The following is a 19,788-nucleotide window of genomic DNA, read 5'->3' as shown; positions in this document are numbered from 1 at the left end:
ACAGGCTAAAAAGCTGTGTATTGTCTCCAGACAAGACAGCCAGTGAAACTCTGCAGGTCCACGCAACTGTGGGAGTTACAAATAGTGTGACATAAACCCAATATCCCGGTTGAGGCCGTCCTCGTGTGTGCGGAACTTGGCTATCAGTTTCTGCTCAGCGACTCTGCGCTGTCGTGTGTCGTGAAGGACCTGCAGAGTTTCACTGGCTGTCCTGTCTGGAGACAATACACATCTTTTTAGCCTGTCTTGATGCTCTCTCCACTCCCATTGTTTGTATCTTAAAGACTTGATTAGTTGTAAGTATTCGCATTCATGTAAATTGAGTCTGTGTCTTTATATGCCCTGTTTGTGAACAGAATTCCCACTCACCTGAATTAGGGGCTTGGAGCTCCGAAAGCTTGTGTGGCTTTTGCTACCAAATAAACCTGTTGGACTTTAACCTGGTGTTGTTAAACTTCTGACCGGGATTCGAGAAGGCTGCTCACCCCCACCTGCTCAAGGGGCAATTAGGGAATGGGAAACAAATCCTGGCCAGCAGTAAGGCCCACATCCTGTGAAGTTTTAAATAAAAAGGCCCCGGGTTTCCAGCACAGTGTGACTCTGTGCTGCCTCTCCCAGCTGCTCAGCCCTGCCCCAATTCACCGTCCGCCATTTCCTCCACAGCAGGAGCAGCACCTTCCAGCGGCCTGTCAATCAGCGCCTGTCCACACCCCCAGGCCGTAACCCCGCCCCCAGGCTGAGACCCCGCCCACTGTACCCAGTCACGCCCACTGTGCCCAGCCACGCCCACTGTGCCCAGCCACGCCCCTTGGCCGAGGCCTCACTCCCCCGGACAGGCCCCGCCCTCAGAGCGATGTCCCGCCACACAGGCCGAGGCCCCGCCCCCAAGGCCGTGGCTTCGCCCGCCAGGCCCAAACCCCGCCCCCAGGTCGAAACCCCGCCCCCAGGCCGAGGCTCCGCCCCAAGACCGAAACCCCGCCCCCAGGCCGAGGCTCCGCCCCAAGACCGAAACCCCGCCCCCAGGCCGAGGCCCCGCCCCCTGGCCGAAACCGCGCCCCTGACTGAAACCCCGCCCCCAGGCCGAGGCCCCGCCCCCTGGCCGAAACCCCGCCCTCAGGCCGAGGCTCCGCCCCCAGGCCTCCCACTCAGGTGGTGCGGACTCACCGCGATGGCGGCGCAGCCTTTTCTGTCTCGGGTTCCCCTCGGGCTCTCTATCGCACTCTGGCTGCTCGCTGCCGGCCCCAACCCCGCCTCCCGGCCGGCCTCAGCCCCCGGACTCGGCCTCAGCTGGAAAAACATCTCGTGCACGGCCTGCCGCGCAATTTTCACCGGAATCGACATCGCCCTTCAGGTAAAAACACCCCCGGCACCCAGCACCCTGCCCCCCCCGGCATCCTGCCCCCCCCGGCACCCTGCCTCCCCCCCCCCAGCACCCTGCCCCCCCGGCACCCGGCACCCAGCACCCTGCATCCTGCCCCCCCCGGCACCCTGCCTCCCCCCCCCAGCACCCTGCCCCCCCCCGGCACCCTGCCTCCCCCCCCCCAGCACCCTGCCCCCCCGGCACCCAGCACCCTGCATCCTGCCCCCCCCGGCACCCTGCCCCCCTGGCACCCTGCCCCCCGGCACCCTGCCTCCCCCCCCAGCACCCTGCCCCCCCGGCACCCAGCACCCTGCACCCTGCACCCAGCACCCTGCCCCCCCCGGCACCCTGCACCCAGCACCCTGCCCCCCCAGCACCCTGCACCCTGACCCCCCCGGCACCCAGCACCCTGCACCCAGCACACTGCCCCCCCGGCACCCTGCACCCCTGGCACCCTGCCCCCCCGGCACCCTGACCCCCCCCGGCACCCAGCACCCTGACCCCCCCCGGCACCCAGCACCCTGACCCCCCCGGCACCCAGCACCCTGACCCCCCCGGCACCCAGCACCCTGACCCCCCCGGCACCCAGCACCCTGACCCCCCCGGCACCCAGCACCCTGACCCCCCCGGCACCCAGCACCCTGACCCCCCCGGCACCCAGCACCCTGACCCCCCCGGCACCCAGCACCCTGACCCCCCCGGCACCCAGCACCCTGACCCCCCCGGCACCCAGCACCCTGACCCCCCCGGCACCCAGCACCCTGACCCCCCCGGCACCCAGCACCCTGACCCCCCCGGCACCCAGCACCCTGACCCCCCCGGCACCCAGCACCCTGACCCCCCCGGCACCCAGCACCCTGCCCCCCCCCCCCCGGCACCCAGCACCCTGCCCCCCCACCCCGGCACCCAGCACCCTGCCCCCCCCCCCGGCACCCAGCACCCTGCCCCCCCCCCCCCGGCACCCAGCACCCTGCCCCCCCCCCCCCCCGGCACCCAGCACCCTGCCCCCCCAGCACCCTGCCCCCCCCCCCGGCACCCAGCACCCTGCCCCCCCCCGGCACCCAGCACCCTGCCCCCCCCCGGCACCCAGCACCCTGCCCCCCCCCCGGCACCCAGCACCCTGCCCCCCCCCGGCACCCAGCACCCTGCCCCCCCCCGGCACCCAGCACCCTGCCCCCCCCCGGCACCCAGCACCCTGCCCCCCCCCGGCACCCAGCACTCTGCGCCCCCGGCACCCTGCCCCCCCTGCACCCCCGGCACCCTGCCCCCCGGCACCCTGCCCCCCCTGCACCCCCGGCACCCTGCCCCCCCTGCACCCCCGGCACCCTGCCCCCCCTGCACCCCCGGCACCCTGCCCCCCCTGCACCCCCGGCACCCTGCCCCCCCAGCAACCCCGGCACCCTGCCCCCCCCCAGCACCCTGCCCCCCCCCAGCACCCTGCCCCCCCCCAGCACCCTGCCCCCCCGGCACCCTGCCCCTCCCCCCCCCGGCACCCTGCCCCCCCCCCCCGACACCCTGCCCCCCCCCCCCGACACCCTGCCCCCCCCCCTCCCCCCCCCCGCACCCTGCCCCCCCCTCCCCCCCCCGCACCCTGCCCCCTCACCCCCCCCCCCGCACCCTGCCCCCTCACCCCCCCCCGGCACCCTGCCCCCTGGCACTCTGCCCCCCCCCCCGGCACCCTGCCCCCCCGGCACCCTGCCCCCCCGGCACCCCGGCACCCCGCCCCCCCCCGCACCCATGCCTCCTCCCAGCACCTCCCCCTCCCCCCCCCCGGTTTTACTGGTACAGGTTGTAAGGACTGGGTTTTGCCTTTTTGTGGGAGGTTTGTGCTCGGCCCAGGTTTGGTGGGGGTATGGGATGGTCTGGCACAGGGTGGGTGGGTGTTTGGGGTGGGCTCTGGTTGAAGCTCTGAGATCGCTCAGGGTTCAGGGAGAGCAGAGGAGTCCTCACAATTTTCACTCCCTGTGCTCTGTGTAATGTTCCAACAGCAGATCTCAAAGATAAGGTGCAGACTTTATACAAGAATGTTAACACTGAGCTAAATAATAAAAACCCATCGTATTGAGTCCGCATTCATCCTTTCCCCATTTCTGTTTGACGATTTCAAATAATTTTCCACCTTGTGTTTTTTCTTCAGGCTCTCTGAAAATCTTTGTTTCTCTGGATAAGATGTCGGTGCCTTTGAATAAAATACATTTGCTGTTTTGTTTTCAGTTTGCTTATTGAGAGCTGAAACAAGATGTGATGAAATTTGTGGTTTGTGAAAAGATGCAGCAAGTTCAACTTCTAACACATTTGCAAAAACTAAGTGTGAAGGAGGATGTGCGTATTGCAATAAGAGTTTCTCTTTGGCTGAATTTTGCAACATTTTCTGCTGTTCTGAGGTGTAGAGAACTAAAATCAGGATCTAATGAAGCAATGAGGTGTGGGATAGAGGGAAAGTTGGCTGATTGGATAGGTGATTCATTTTGGTAGGACTAATTTAAATGTGGATTACAGGGTCAAAGGTAGGGTTCTGAAGACTGTGGAGGAACAGAGAGATCTTGGGGTCCATATCCACAGATCTCTAAAGGTTGCCAGTCAAGTGGATAGAGCTGTGAAGAAGGCCTATAGTGTGTTAGCTTTTATTAACAGGGGGTTGGAGTTTAAGAGCCGTGGGGTTATGCTGCAACTGTACAGGACCTTGGTGAGACCACATTTGGAATATTGTGTGCAGTTCTGGTCACCTCACTATAAGAAGGATGTGGAAGCGCTGGAAAGAGTGCAGAGGAGATTTACCAGGATGCTGCCTGGTTTGGAGGGTAGGTCTTAGGAGGAAAGGTTGAGGGAGCTAGGGCTGTTCTCTCTGGAGCGGAGGAGGCTGAGGGGAGACTTAATAGAGGTTTATAAAATGATGAAGGGGATAGATAGAGTGAACGTTCAAAGACTATTTCCTCGGGTGGATGGAGCTATTACGAGGGGGCATAACTATAGGGTTCATGGTGGGAGATATAGGAAGGATATCAGAGGTAGGTTCTTTACGCAGAGAGTGGTTGGGGTGTGGAATGGACTGCCTGCAGTGATAGTGGAGTCAGACACTTTAGGAACATTTAAGCGGTTATTGGATAGGCACATGGAGCACACCAGGATGATAGGGAGTGGGATAGCTTGATTTTGGTTTCAGATAAAGCTCGGCACGACATCGTGGGCCGAAGGGCCTGTTCTGTGCTGTACTGTTCTATGTTCTATGTGCAATAGCTGGGCCTCCACCTGCACTGTGGGGATTCTGAATTTGTCACTGTTTCCACACATTGGTTGGACTTTAACCTGGTGTTGTGAGACTTCTTACTGTGTTTACCCCAGTCCAATGCCGGCATCTCCACATCATGTCCACACACTGGTACAGTGTCCACAACCAAACCCTTTGGCTTGCTGTGTACATCTTCTGTGCAATCTGCCTTCCTGTCTGCAGCCTGAAATTCTGTTACTCCAAAGTCAGAACTCCCTCCCACAACAGTGATTTCCAAAGGTCAGAATGCACTGCGCAACTCACCAAGGTTATTTCAACAGCAGTGACCTCCTTCATTGAGAAGAATGGAATGTTTTAAAGTTTATTAGTGTGGCAAGTAAGGCTTACATTAACACTGCAGTGAAGTTACTGTGAAAATCCCCTAGTCGCCACACTCCGGCGTCTGTTCGGGTACACCGAGGGAGAATTTAGCATGGCCAGCACGTCTTTCGGACTTTGGTGCTTTATTAACTGCTCTGAACCTGTCTTGTCACCTTCAACGATTCATGCTGAAACCCGCCCCCGCCCCCGCCCCGGTTACTCTGCTCCTGTACCCCCTTTAGAGTTTGTCTTGAACACAGAATGCCGCCAGAGCGAGGCCACTTCTCACGAGCTGTGCCCAGCATACCCTCTAATTCTTTTACTCTCATTCTATGCTTCTAAAACTTCATTCTAACTCTTTTAAACTCTCTAACAATGCTTTAATCCAATCTCTTTTGAGTTGCATTAAGTTGATCACCCTAGCTATGACTGTAACACTACATTCTGCACTCTCCCCTTTCCTTCTCTATGAACGGTATGCTCTGTCTGTACAGAGCGCAAGAAACAATACTATTCACTGTATACTGATACATGTGACAAATCAAATCCTTTATAGTGTCTCCGTGTTCATCCTCCTCCTCCTCCTTGGCCTTTTCACTCCTTGGTAGAGCATCTAATTTGCAGATGATACAAAGTTATGTGCCAGTGGACAGTGTAGATAATAACAGCATAAAATTACAAAGGGATATTGATAGACTCGGTGAAATGGCACAACTGTGGCAGATGGATTTCAATCTAAGCAAGTGTGAGATTATTCATTTTGGGCCAAAAAATGCAGGGGCACGGTGGTTAGCACTGCTGCCTCACAGTGCCAGGGACCCAGGTTCAATTCCCGGCTTGGGTCACTGTCTGCGTGGAGTCTGCACATTCTCCCCGTGTCTGCATGGGTTTCCTCTGGGTGCTCCGGTTTCCCCCCTCAATCGGAAAGATGTGCTGGTTAGGTACATTGACCTCTACAGGTGCCAGAGCGTGGCAACTAGGGGAATTTCACAACTTAATTGCAGTGCTAATGTAAGCCTTGTGCCTAATAAATAAATAAACTTTGAAAAGAAATACTGGGAGAGGCAAGGGAGGAAATTGCTGGGGCCTTGAGAGAAATCTTTGTATCCTCACTGGCTACAGGGGAGGTCCCAGAGGATTGGAGAATAGCCAACGTTGTTCCTTTGTTTAAGAAGGGTAGCAAGAATAATCCAGGTAATTACAGGCCGGTGAGCCTTACATCAGTGGTAGGGAAATTATTGGAGAGGATTCTTCCCACTTGGAAATAAGTGGACGTATTAGTGAGAGACAACATGGTTTTGTGAAGGGGAGGTCGTGTCTCACAAACTTGATCGAGTTTTTCGAGGAAGTGACAAAGATGATTGATGAGGGTAGGGCAGTGGATGTTGTCCACATGGACTTCAGCAAGGCCTTTGACAAGGTCCCTCATGGGAGGTTAGTTAGGAAGGTTCAGTCGCTGAGTATACATGGGGAGGTAGTAAATTGGATTAGACACTGGCTCAATGGAAGAAGCCAGAGAGTGGTTGTGGAGGATTGCTTCTCTGAGTGGAGGCCTGTGACTAGTGGTGTGCCGCAGGGATCAGTGTTGGGTCCATTGTTGTTTGTCATCTATATCAATGATCTGGATGATAATGTGGTAAATTGGATCAGCAAGTTTGCTGATGATACAAAGATTGGAGGTGTAGTGGACAGTGAGGAAGGTTTTCAAAGCTTGCAGAGGGATTTGGACCAACTAGAAAAATGGGCTGAAAGATGGCAAATGGAATTTAACGCAGACAAGTGTGAGATATTGCACTTTGGAAGGACAAACCAAAGAAGAACGTACAGGGTAAATGGTAGGACTCTGAAGAGTGCAGTTGAACAGAGGGATCTGGGAATACAGGTACAGAATTCCCTAAAAGTGACGTCACAGGTGGATAGGGTCGTAAAGAGTGCCTTTGGTACATTGGCCTTTATAAATCGGAGTATCGAGTATAAAAGTTGGAGTGTTATGGTAAGGTTATATAAGGCATTGGTGAGGCCCAATTTGGAGTATTGTGTACAGTTTTGGTCACCTAGTTACAGGAAGGATGTAAATAAGATTGAAAGAGTGCAGGGAAGGTTCACAAGGATGTTGCCGGGACTTGAGAAGCTGAGTTACAGAGAGAGATTGAATAGGTTGGGACTTTATTCCCTGGAGCGTAGAAGATTGAGGGGAGATTTGATAGAGGTGTATAAGATTTTGATGGGTATAGATAGAGTGAATGCAAGCAGGCTTTTTCCGCTGAGGCTAGGGGAGAAAAAAACCAGATGGCATGGGTTAAGGGTGAAAGGAGAAAAGTTTAAAGGGAATATTAGGGGGGGCTTCTTCACGCAGAGAGTGGTGGGAGTGTGGAATGAGCTGCCAGATAAAGTGGTAAATACGGAGTCACTTTTAACATTTAAGAAAAACTTGGACGGGTTCATGGATGAGAGGGGTGTGGAGGGATATGGTCCAAGTGCAGGTCAGTGGGACTAGGCATAAAATGGTTCGGCACAGACAAGAAGGGCCAAAAGGCCTGTTTCTGAGCTGTAATTTTCTATGGTTTTATGGTTCTAAGGTGAAGTCGCATGGGATCAGAGGTGAGCTGGCAAGGTGGATACAAAACTGGCTCGGTCAAAGAAGACAGAGGGTAGCAGTGGAAGAGTGCGTTTCTGAATGGAGGGCTGTGACAAGTGGTGTTCCTCAGGGATCGGTGCTGGGACCTTTGCTGTTTGTGAGAAAAATGTAACTGGATTGATTAGTAAGTTTGCGGACAACACAAAGGTTGGTGGATTTGCGGATAGCAATAAGGACCATCGGAGGATACAGCAGGATATAGATCAGTTGGAGACTTGGGCGGAGAGATGGCAGATGGAGTTTAATCCGGACAAATGTGAAGTAATGCATTTTGGAAGGTCTGATACAGATAGGAAATATACAGTGAATGGCAGAACCCTTAAGAGTATTGATAGGCAAAGGGATCTGGGTGTCCAGGTACACAGGTCACTGAAAGTGGCAGTGCAGGTGGAAAAGGTAGTCAAGAAGGCATACGGCATGCTTGCCTTCATCAGCCGGGGTATTGAGTTTAAAAATTGGCAAGTCATGTTGCAGCTTTATAGAACCTTAGTGAGGCCTCACTTGGAATATAGTGTTCAATTCTGGTCGCCACACTGCCAGAAGGATGTGGAGGCTTTGGAGAGAGTACAGAAAAGATTTACCACGATGTTGCGTGGTATGGAGGGCATTAGCTATGAGGAGAGGTTGGAGAAACTTGGTTTGTTCTCACTGGAGTGACGGAGGTTGAGGGGAGACCTAATAGAAATCTACAAGATTATTTGAGGCATGGACAGAGTGCATAGTCAGAAGCTTTTTCCCAGGGTGGAAGAGTCAATTACTAGGAGGCACAGGTTTAAGGTGCGAGGGGCAAGGTTTAAAGGAGATGTATGAGGCAGATTTTTTATACAGAGAGTGGTGGGTGCCTGGAACTCGCTGCCGGGGGAGGTAGTGGAAGCGGATACGGTAGTGACTTTTAAGGGGCATCTTGACAAGTACATGAATTGGATGGGAATAGAGGGATATGGTCCCCGGAAGGGTAGGGGATTTTAGTTCAGTCGGGCAGCATGGTCGGTGCAGGCTTGGAGGGCCGAAGGGCCTGTTCCTGTGCTGTAATTTTCTTTGTTCTTTGTTCTTGTTCTTTGGCAGAGCAGGGTATTTTCCAGATAGGATGAAGTTAAATACAGGAGGTATCCAAAGAGACGTTGGGCGTTCGGGTGCATAAATCTTTAAAATGCCGCATACAGGTGCAGAAAATAATTGCGTCGGTTAATGGAATGCTGGCTTTTATATCGAGAGAACTGGAATATAAAGATGCAGAAGTTATGCTGCAGCAACACAAAACCCAGTTTAGACCCCACTTGGAATCACTTTGCGCAGATCTGGGCACCACACCTTAGGAAGGATCTATTGGTCTTGGAGGGAATGAAGCGTAGGTTGAAATGCATGATACCTGGATTTCAGGGGTTTAAATATGAGAGATTATACAAATTAGATCTGTTTTCCTTAGAATTTATAAGGTTAAGGGCTGATCTGATACAAGTCTTCAAGGTATTAACAGGAAAAGACATGGTAGATAAAGATAAACTATTTCCACTGGTTGGAGATTCTAGAGTTAGGGAGCGTAGTGCAAATGTTCGAGTCAGACCATTTGGGAGAAAGGGAGTCTTTCCCTTAATCTTGTACTCCTTCATCCCATTTGACCTGCCAAAATGGACCACTACGCATTTATCCGGGTTGAAGTCCATCTGCCACTTCTCCGCCCAGTCTTGCATCCTATCTATGTCCCTCTGTAACTTCTGACATCCCTCCAGACTATCCACAACCCCACCAACCTTCGTGTCGTCGGCAAACTTACCAACCCATCCCTCCACTTCCTCATCCAGGTCATTTACGAAAATGACAAACAGCAAGGGTCCCAGAACAGATCCCTGGGGCACACCACTGGTGACCGACCTCCATTTAGAAAAATATCCATCTATACCCACTCTCTGCCTCCTTTGGGCAAGCCAGTTCTGGATCCACAGGGCAGCAGCCGCTTGGATCCCATGCCCCCTCACAGAGGTGGAAGAGAGAATGTCCGGGGTGTGTGGGGTCCTTAACTATGTTGGCTGCTTTTCTGAGGCAGTGGGAAGTGTAGACAGAGTGAAATGGGAGGCTGGTTTGCGTGAGGGCCTGGGCTTCGTTCACGACCTTTGTAGTTTTTTGCAGTTTTGGGCAGAGCAGGAGCCATATCAAACTGTGACACAACCAGAAAGAATGCTTCCTGTGATGCATCTGTAAAAGTTGGTGAGAGTCATAGCAGACATGTCAAATTTCCTTAGTCCTCTGAGAAAGTAGAGGCGTTGGTGGGACTTTCTTAACTATAGCGTCCGCGTGGAGGGACCAGGACAGGCTGTTGGTGAAATGGACTCCCTGAAACTTGAAACTCTCAACCATTTCCACTTCATCCCCATTGATGTAGACATGGGCCTCGACTATGCTTCCTGAAGTCGATGACAATCTCCTTCGTTTTATTGACATTGAGGGAGAGATTATTGTTGCTGCACCAGTTCACCAGATGCTCTATCTCATTCCTGTACTCTGCCTCGTCATTGTTTGAGATCCGACCCACTACGGTGGTGTCGTCAGCAAACTTGAAAAACGAGTTGGAGGGGAATTTGGCCGCACAGTCACAAGTGGATAATCTTCCTCCAGTCTGATAAACAACCAATCTTGTTTGCTGTCATTGGACCAGCTTTGTATCCATACTGCCATTTGTTTCACTGGACAAGGCTGGAATATAGCACTTAATTAAATGCCTTTTGAAGATCTGTGTACGTCACATCATAGCATTGTCATCATCAAAATACTCCAGGAAATGAGTGAAATGTGATTTGCCCATAACAAATCCATGCTGGCTTTCCTTCATTAATCCAGATCGTTCTCTCTCAAAGCCTTCCTGACACTCGGGTTAAAGTGACTTCTGTAGTTTCTGCATTTATCCTTACAGCTCTTTTTGGACAAGGGCGTAAGATTGGAACATTATGGCCAGAACCACTCCCAATTCCACTCTCACTTCCCTCAGTATCCAGTCCCAATGACTTAGCAACTTTAAGTACAGAGTGACTTTCTGATACCTTCCCTCTCTGTCAATTTTTAGTCCATCTAGCATCTCAAGTATCTTCTCTTCCAATAAGACTTGGGCAACATCTTCCTTGGTAAAGACAGATGCAGTTCGTACCTTAGACGTGCCGGCTGCCTCAATGAACCATTTAGCGTCATAATTATCCTTATTCATCCTTTTACCAACATTTTACTATATATATGACAATAGAAGATTTTTAGGTTTCTCTTTAATGTTCGTGTCCATTCTCTTACACTTTCTCTTTGTTGCTCCTATTGAATTTTTCACTTTGTCTCTGAACTTTCTATATTTAGCCTGTCATGTTCACCCAGCATCTTTCATGCACTCTCTTTTTCTGCTTTATCTTACTCTCTAATTCCTGAATCATCCAGGGAGCTCTCGCTTTGTTCTCCCTTTCCCCTTTGTGGAACTGTGCTTAACTCGACCTGAACTATCTTCTCTGTAAAGGCAGCCCATTTGCCCTATTGCAGTTTTGCCTGACAATCTTTGGATCTGACCCAGATAAATTAGAATTATTCTCACCCAAACAAATTTGGCCATCCTCTAATTAATTTTTTATTCTTCGTTGCTGCACATGCTTTTCCATAGTCAGCTTAAACCACACGCTGTTATGATCGATATTCCCTAATGTTCTGCTCATTCCCCAGAGCCAGCAATATCTCTAGGACAGGAAACAAACTGATAACAAAGAAAATTACAGCACAGGGACAGGCCCTTCGGCCCTCCAAGCCTGCATTGACCATGCTGCCCGACTGAACTAAAATCCCCTACCCTTTCGGGGACCATATCCCTCTAGAATCATAGAATCATAGAAACCCTACAGTGCAGAAGGAGGCCATTCGGCCCATCGAGTCTGCACCGACCACAATCCCACCCAGGCCCTACCCCCACATATTTACCCGCTAATCCCTCTAACCTACACATCCCAGGACTCTAAGGGGCAATTTTTAACCTGGCCAATCAACCTAACCCGCACATCTTTGGACTGTGGGAGGAAACCGGAGCACCCGGAGGAAACCCACGCAGACACGAGGAGAATGTGCAAACTCCACACAGACAGTGACCTGAGCCGGGAATCGAACCCGGGACCCTGGAGCTGTGAAGCAGCAGTGCTAACCACTGTGCTACTCTATTCCCATCTCATTCATGTACTTGTCAAGACGCCCCTTCAGGATGTAGAACATGCTTTATTTTTTCATGGGATGTGAGCATGGCTGGCAAAGCGAGCATTTGTTACCCATTCCGAACTGAATATCCACACTTTAGAAACTCTGCCTCCTTTCTATCCTTTACTTTGTTACTATCCCAGTCTATCTTCAGAAAGTTAAAGACCCCCATTGTAACTGTTGGTTATAATATCCCTGGAGTAGCCTAGTATACCAAACTACAAGACGGGGGACTCCCGCTGTGTCACTGGGTGTAATAGCTGTGTTTATGTTAATACTGTCTGCTGTTACTGCGTTGTTATAATCCTCGATGATCATTCTTTGTGCTAATTTCTGATTTCTGTTCAAACAGTTGAACAATAACTCAGATGAAGTGGCTGTTATTGCCTCGGAATTGTGTGTCCGTCTGAAGCTGGCCCCTGAGGATATCTGTGTTCAGGCCATTGCTTTGTTCAAACGCGATGTGATTGCTGCCTGGGTTGAATCCATTTTAAAACCCTCGGAGATCTGCGGCTTGTTGCTCGGCACGGACTGTGGTCATTGGGACATTTACTCTGACTGGAATGTGACACTCCCTGACACACCGAAACCACCTGTTATCCTCCCGAAACAGCCCGAAGCCGGTGCACCAGTCACAAGGGTGCTGTTCCTTACCGATATACACTGGGATAAGGATTACGTCCCAGGGAACAACCCTGACTGCAGAGACCCCCTGTGCTGTAGGAAAGGTTCAGGTTTACCCCCAAAACACCGGAAAGGAGCCGGTAAGTGGGGCGAGTACAGCAAATGTGACCTTCCGCTAAACACCATCGAGAACTTGCTGCAACACCTGCAGTCCACGCGCTTTGACCTGGTCTACTGGACTGGCGACATTCCAGCACACAATGTCTGGCATCAGACTCGGAAAGACCAACTACTCGCTCTGGAAACCATCACCTCACTGGTCTGGAAGTACCTGGGCAGAGTTCCCATCTACCCTGCAGTCGGCAATCACGAGAGCACACCAGTCAATAGCTTTCCCCCACCCTTCATTCATGGCAATGAGTCCTCAGCCTGGCTCTATGAAGCAATGGTGAACGTTTGGAAGGATTTTCTGCCAAAGGAGGCCCAGCAAACCCTGCGGTAAACAGGAACCTGAGCATTGGGAGGGAGCAGGGGGTCCTTTCATTCTGGGACCTGAGCATTGGGAGGGAGCAGGGGGTTCTTCCATTCTGGGACCTGAGCATTGGGAGGGAGCAGGGAGTTCTTCCATTCTGGGACCTGAGCATTGGGAGGGAGCAGGGAGTTCTTCCATTCTGGGACCTGAGCATTGGGAGGGAGCAGGGAGTTCTTCCATTCTGGGACCTGAGACATTGGGAGGGAGCAGGGGGTCCTTCCATTCTGGGACCTGAGCATTGGGAGGGAGCAGGGAGTTCTTCCATTCTGGGACCTGAGCATTGGGAGGGAGCAGGGAGTTCCTCCATTCTGGGACCTGAGCATTGGGAGGGAGCAGGGAGTTCTTCCATTCTGGGACCTGAGACATTGGGAGGGAGCAGGGGGTCCTTCCATTCTGGGACCTGAGCATTGGGAGGGAGCAGGGAGTTCTTCCATTCTGGGACCTGAGCATTGGGAGGGAGCAGGGAGTTCTTCCATTCTGGGACCTGAGACATTGGGAGGGAGCAGGGGGTCCTTCCACCCCGGGACGATTGCTCACGCACAGTGGGCAGTCTGAAATGTGGAATGTCTTATTAATAAACTATGATCCCCAGCTCTCGACTCTCCCACAAGCAGAACCAGCCACCCTGTTAAGTTAACTCAGGATCTGAAACGTTTCAATGAGATCACCTCGTGTTCTCCTAAGCCCAATCAGTATTGATCCGACCTGTTCAACCTTTCTTTATAAGATAAGGCCCCCATCCCACGAATGATGCGTGTAAACCTTCTCTATGCAGCTTCCAATGCAGTGATATCCTTTTCAAATAAGGACAGCAAAATCTCTCATGATTTAAAGGGTAAATGTTTTTACATTTCACCTCACCCTCTGACAGTGCGGCACTCCCTCAGTACTGACCCTCTGACAGTGCAGCACTCCCTCAGTACTGTTGTCGAGGGGAGTACTGAGATGCAGGCTGTTGGACTGGATGGTATTGATGTTCATAAGGAGGAGGTGTTAGCAATTCTGGAAGGGGTAAAAATAGATAAGTCCCCTGGGCCGGATGGGATTTATCCTAGGATTCTCTGGGAGGCTAGAGAGGAGTTTGCAGAGCCTTTGGCTTTGATCTTTGTGTCGTCATTGTCTACAGGAACAGTGCCAGAAGACTGGAGGATAGCAAATGTTGTCCCCTTGTTCAAGAAGGGGAGTAGGGACAACCCTGGTAATTATAGACCGGTGAGCCTTACTTCTGTTGTGGGCAAAGTGTTGGAAAGGATTATAAGAGATAGGATTTAAAATCACCTAGAAAGGAATAATTTGATTAGGGATAGTCAGCACGGTTTTGTGAAGGGTAGGTCGTGCCTCACAAACCTTATTGAGTTCTTTGAGAAGGTGACCAAAGAGGTGGATGAGGGTAAAGCGGTTGATGTGGTGTATATGGATTTCAGCAAAGCGTTTGATAAGGTTCCCCATGGTAAGTTTTTGCAGAAAATACGGACACATGGGATTGAGGGTGATTTAGCGGTTTGGATCAGGAATTGGCTAGCTGTAAGAAAACAGAGGGTGGTGGTTGATGGGAAATATTCATCCTGGAGTTCAGTTACTAGTGGTGTACCGCAAGGATCTGTTTTGGGGCCACTGCTGTTTGTCATTTTTATTAATGACCTGGATGAGGGTGTGGAAGGATGGATTAGTAAATTTGCGGATGACACTAAAGTCGGTGGAGTTGTAGACAGTGCGGAGGGAAGTGGCAGGTTACAGAGGGACATAGATAAGCTGCAGAGCTGGGCTGAGAGGTGGCAAATGGAGTTTAATGCGGAAAAGTGTGAGGTGATTCACTTTGGAAGAAGTAACAGGAATACAGAGTACTGGGCTCATGGTAAGATACTTGGTAGTGTGGATGAACAGAGGGATCTGGGTGTCCATGTGCATAGATCCCTGAAAGTTGGCACCCAGGTTGACAGGGTTGTTAAGAAGGTGTACGGTGTGTTGGCTTTTATTGGTAGAGGGATTGAGTTTCGGAGCCAGGAGGTCATGCTGCAACTGTACAAAACTTTGGTGCGGCCGCATTTGTAGTATTGCGTACAGTTCTGGTCGCCATATTACAGGAAAGATGTGGAAGTGTTGGAAAGGGTGCAGAGGAGATTTACCAGGATGTTGCCTGGTATGGTGGGCAAATCGTATGAGGAAAGGCTGAGGGGCTTGAGGTTGTTTTTGTTAGAAGAAGGTTAAAAGGTGACTTAATAGAGGCATACAAGATGATCAGAGGATTAGATAGGGTGGATAGTGCGAGCCTTTTTCCTCGGATGGTGTTGGCTAGCACGAGGGGACATAGCTTTAAATTGAGGGGTGAGAGATATCGGACAGATGTTAGAGGTAGGTTCTTTACTCAGAGTAGTAAGGGCGTGGAATGCCCTGCCTGCAGCAGTAGTGGACTCGTCAACATTAAGAGCATTCAAATAGTTATTGGATAAACATATGGATGATATTGGAATAGTGTAGATTAGAGGGGCTTTAGATTGGTATCACTGGTCGGCGCAACATCGAGGGCCGAAGGGCCTGTACTGCGCTGTAGTGTTCTATGTTCTATGACCCTCTGACAGTGCGGCACTCCATCGGTGCTAACCCTCTGACAGTGCGGCACTCCCTCAGCACTGACCCTCTGACAGTGCGGCACTCCCTCAGCACTGACCCTCTGACAGTGCAGCACTCCCTCAGCACTGACCCTCTGACAGTGCGGCACTCCCTCAGTACTGACCCTCTGACAGTGCAGCACTCCCTCAGCACTGACCCTCTGACAGTGCGGCACTCCCTCAGTACTGACCCTCTGACAGTGCGGCACTCCCTCAGTACTGACCCTCTGACAGTGCAGCACTCCCTCAGTACTGACCCTCTGACAGTGCAGCACTCCCTCAGTACTGACCCTCTGACAGTGCAGCACTCCCTCAGTACTGACCCTCTGACAGTGCAGCACTCCCTCAGTACTGATCCTCTGACAGTGCAGCACTCCCTCAGCACTGACCCTCTGACAGTGCGGCACTCCCTCAGTACTGACCCTCTGACTGTGCGACACTCCCTCAGCACTGACCCTCTGACAGTGCAGCACTCCCTCAGTACTGATCCTCTGACAGTGCGGCACTCCCTCAGTACTGACCCTCTGACAGTGCGGCACTCCCTCAGTACTGACCCTCTGACAGTGCGGCACTCCCTCAGTACTGACCCTTTGACAGTGCGGCACTCCCTCAGTACTGACCCTCTGACAGTGCGGCACTCCCTCAGCACTGACCCTCTGACAGTGCGGCACTCCCTCAGCACTGACCCTCTGACAGTGCGGCACTCCCTCAGCACTGACCCTCTGACAGTGCAGCACTCCCTCAGTACTGACCCTCTGACAGTGCAGCACTCCCTCAGTACTGACCCTCTGACAGTGCAGCATTCCCTCAGTACTGACCCTCTGACAGTGCAGCACTCCCTCAGTACTGACCCTCTGACAGTGCAGCACTCCCTCAGCACTGACCCTCTGACAGTGCGGCACTCCCTCAGTACTGACCCTCTGACTGTGCGACAGTCCCTCAGCACTGACCCTCTGACAGTGCAGCACTCCCTCAGTACTGACCCTCTGAATGTGCGGCACTCCCTCAGTACTGACCCTCTGACAGTGCGGTGCTCCCTCCGTACTGACCCTTTGACAGTGCGGCACTCCCTCAGTACTGACCCTTTCACAGTGCGGTACTCCCTCAGCACTGACCCTCTGACAGTGCGGCACTCCCTCAGCACTGACCCTCTGACAGTGCGGCACTCCCTCAGCACTGACCCTCTGACAGTGCAGCATTCCCTCAGTACTGACCCTCTGACAGTGCAGCACTCCCTCAGTACTGACCCTCTGACAGTGCAGCATTCCCTCAGTACTGACCCTCTGACAGTGCAGCACTCCCTCAGTACTGACCCTCTGACAGTGCAGCACTCCCTCAGCACTGACCCTCTGACAGTGCGGCACTCCCTCAGTACTGACCCTCTGACTGTGCGACAGTCCCTCAGCACTGACCCTCTGACAGTGCAGCACTCCCTCAGTACTGACCCTCTGAATGTGCGGCACTCCCTCAGTACTGACCCTCTGACAGTGCGGTGCTCCCTCCGTACTGACCCTTTGACAGTGCGGCACTCCCTCAGTACTGACCCTTTCACAGTGCGGTACTCCCTCAGTACTGACCCTCTGACAGTGCGGCACTCCCTCAGTACCGACCCTCTGACAGTGCGGCACTCCCTCAGTACTGACCCTCAGTGCGGCACTCCCTCAGTACTGACCCTCTGACAGTGTGGCACTCCCTCAGTACTGACCCTCTGACAGTGCGGCACTCCCTCAGTACTGACCCTCTGACAATGTGGCACTCCCTCAGTACTGACCCTCTGACAGTGCAGCACTCCCTCAGTACTGACCCTCTGACAGTGCAGCACTCCCTCAGTACAGACCCTCTGACAGTGCAGCACTCCCTCAGTACTGACCCTCTGACAGTGCGGCGCTCCCTCAGTACTGACCCTCTGACAGTGCGGCACTCCCTCAGTACCGACCCTCTGACAGTGTGGCACTCCCTCAGTACTGACCCTCTGACAGTGCGGCACTCCGTCAGTACTGACCCTCTGACAGTGCGGCACTCCCTCAGCATTGACCCTCTGACAGTGCGGCACTCCCTCAGTACTGACCCTCTGACAGTGCAGCACTCCCTCAGCACTGACCCTCTGACAGTGCAGCACTCCCTCAGTACCGACCCTCTGGCAGTGCGGCACTCCCTCAGCACTGACCCTCTGGCAGTGCGGCACTCCCTCAGTACTGACCCTCTGGCAGTGCGGCACTCCCTCAGTACTGACCCTCTGGCAGTGCGGCACTCCCTCAGTACCGACCCTCTGGCAGTGCGGCACTCCCTCAGTACCGACCCTCTGCTTCAGTCTCTTTGTTGAGAGCAGCAGTTGGGATTTTTAGCCAGATTTTGATTCTGTCAGTGTCACATTAATCCTGCTGCTTTGCTTCAAGTCTCTGGATCCAGCCAATGACTCATAGCCGTTGTGGTTTGAGACTGGAAACTGAGATACCGCAAGGTCACCTGACTCGAGCATTCTGCTTATTCTGTGGTTTTGCTTCTGTGAATCAGTTGCTTGTTCCAGTATTTATTACAAACAGGATAATATTGAGCAAATAGCATCTCTCCCTGTCTAACCTTCATCTTTGATCTCACATGAGCTAATATTGAGTTTCTCCAGCTCCTGCCCAATGGGATCTCGGCGTCAGCGGGTTGTAGGGGAGGGTAAACCTCTCCAATGCTAATTTTGATTTGGGAAACAGCGATTCAGAAAACAAATCAAAACCTGTGCAGGAGATGGGTTTGTGGAGTGTCAGACTTTGGCTGCATTCTCAGTCTGGCTGAGTGATCAGTGCAGTCGCAACACTGCATCTAACCCAAATCCCAACATCCCCACCCCACCCCAAGCCCACTCATTGTCCATTTGCCCCATAACCTCACACCCACCTCCAACCTCCCTTTCTCTCAGAGAATGTCACACCTGCTTCAGTCTCTCTCTTTGGTTCTCACCTCGGGAGCTAATCCTCTGAGAAAAAGGAAGGATTTGCATTTTTGTTGTCTTTGAAAACCCCAGGGGTCTCCTGCAACAGCAAACAGTGTATTATTCTGATGTTGGATGAAGGGGACATATTGGCTGGGACACCAACGAGAACTCCCCACGATTTTTCCAGTCGGGGCTATGGGGTATTTTATATGCACCTGAGAGGGCAGACTGGGCCTTGGTTTAGTATCTTGCATGAGAATGTGCCCAGGATACACTGACAGTGCGGCACTCCCTCAGTACTGACCCTCTGACAGTGCGGCACTCCCTCAGTACTGACCCTCTGACAGTGCGGCACTCCCTCAGTACTGACCCTCTGACAGTGCGGCACTCCCTCAGCACTGACCCTCTGACAGTGCGGCACTCCCTCAGCACTGACCCTCTGACAGTGCGGCACTCCCTCAGTACTGACCCTCTGACAGTGTGGCACTCCCTCAGTACTGACCCTCTGACAGTGCGGCACTCCCTCAGCGCTGACCCTCTGACAGTGTGGCACTCCCTCAGTACTGACCCTCTGACAGTGCGGCACTCCCTCAGTACTGACCCTCTGACAGTGCGGCACTTCCTCAGCACTGACCCTCTGACAGTGCGGCACTCCCTCAGTACTGACCCTCTGACAGTGCAGCACTCCCTCAGTACTGACCCTCTGACAGTGCGGCACTCCCTCAGTACTGACCCTCTGACAGTGCGGCACTCCCTCAGTACTGACCCTCTGACAGTGCGGCACTTCCTCAGCACTGACCCTCTGACAGTGCGGCACTCCCTCAGTACTGACCCTCTGACAGTGTGGCACTCCCTCAGTACTGACCCTCTGACAGTGCGGCACTCCCTCAGTACTGACCCTCTGACAGTGCGGCACTCCCTCAGCACTGACCCTCTGACAGTGCGGCACTCCCTCAGCACTGACCCTCTGACAGTGCGGCACTCCCTCAGCACTGACCCTCTGACAGTGCGGCACTCCCTCAGTACTGACGCTCTGACAGTGCGGCACTCCCTCAGTACTGACCCTCTGACAGTGTGGCACTCCCTCAGTACTGACCCTCTGACAGTGCGGCACTCCCTCAGTACTGACCCTCTGACAGTGTGGCACTCCCTCAGTACTGACCCTCTGACAGTGCGGCACTCCCTCAGTACTGACCCTCTGACAGTGCGGCACTCCCTCAGTACTGACCCTCTGACAGTGCGGCACTCCCTCAGCACTGACCCTCTGACAGTGCGGCACTCCCTCAGCACTGACCCTCTGA

The 19,788-nt window shown here is 53.1% G+C and overlaps 1 protein-coding gene across 2 annotated transcripts in view; it reads left to right on the top strand.

The window, feature by feature from the left end:
• The first annotated feature begins 1,115 nt into the window (after positions 1-1,115).
• Positions 1,116-19,788, top strand: part of smpd1 (sphingomyelin phosphodiesterase 1) — a 34,520-nt gene continuing 15,847 nt past the window's right edge. Inside the window, exons 1-3 of one of the 2 annotated variants that reach the window (XM_078222635.1) lie at positions 1,143-1,351; positions 3,498-3,682; positions 12,149-12,918. In XM_078222635.1, the coding sequence (XP_078078761.1) occupies positions 3,605-3,682; positions 12,149-12,918 (848 nt within the window). In that variant the 5' untranslated portion in view covers positions 1,143-1,351; positions 3,498-3,604. Of the gene's footprint in view, positions 1,352-3,497; positions 3,683-12,148; positions 12,919-19,788 lie in introns of both variants that reach the window. The other variant, XM_078222634.1, reaches the window with a different exon arrangement.

The sequence above is a fragment of the Mustelus asterias genome, chromosome 10 (assembly GCF_964213995.1).
Source record: "Mustelus asterias chromosome 10, sMusAst1.hap1.1, whole genome shotgun sequence".
Taxonomy (NCBI): Eukaryota; Metazoa; Chordata; class Chondrichthyes; order Carcharhiniformes; family Triakidae; genus Mustelus; species Mustelus asterias.
Note: the sequence above shows the minus strand (reverse complement) of the source record. Positions and strands in the feature narration are given on the sequence as shown.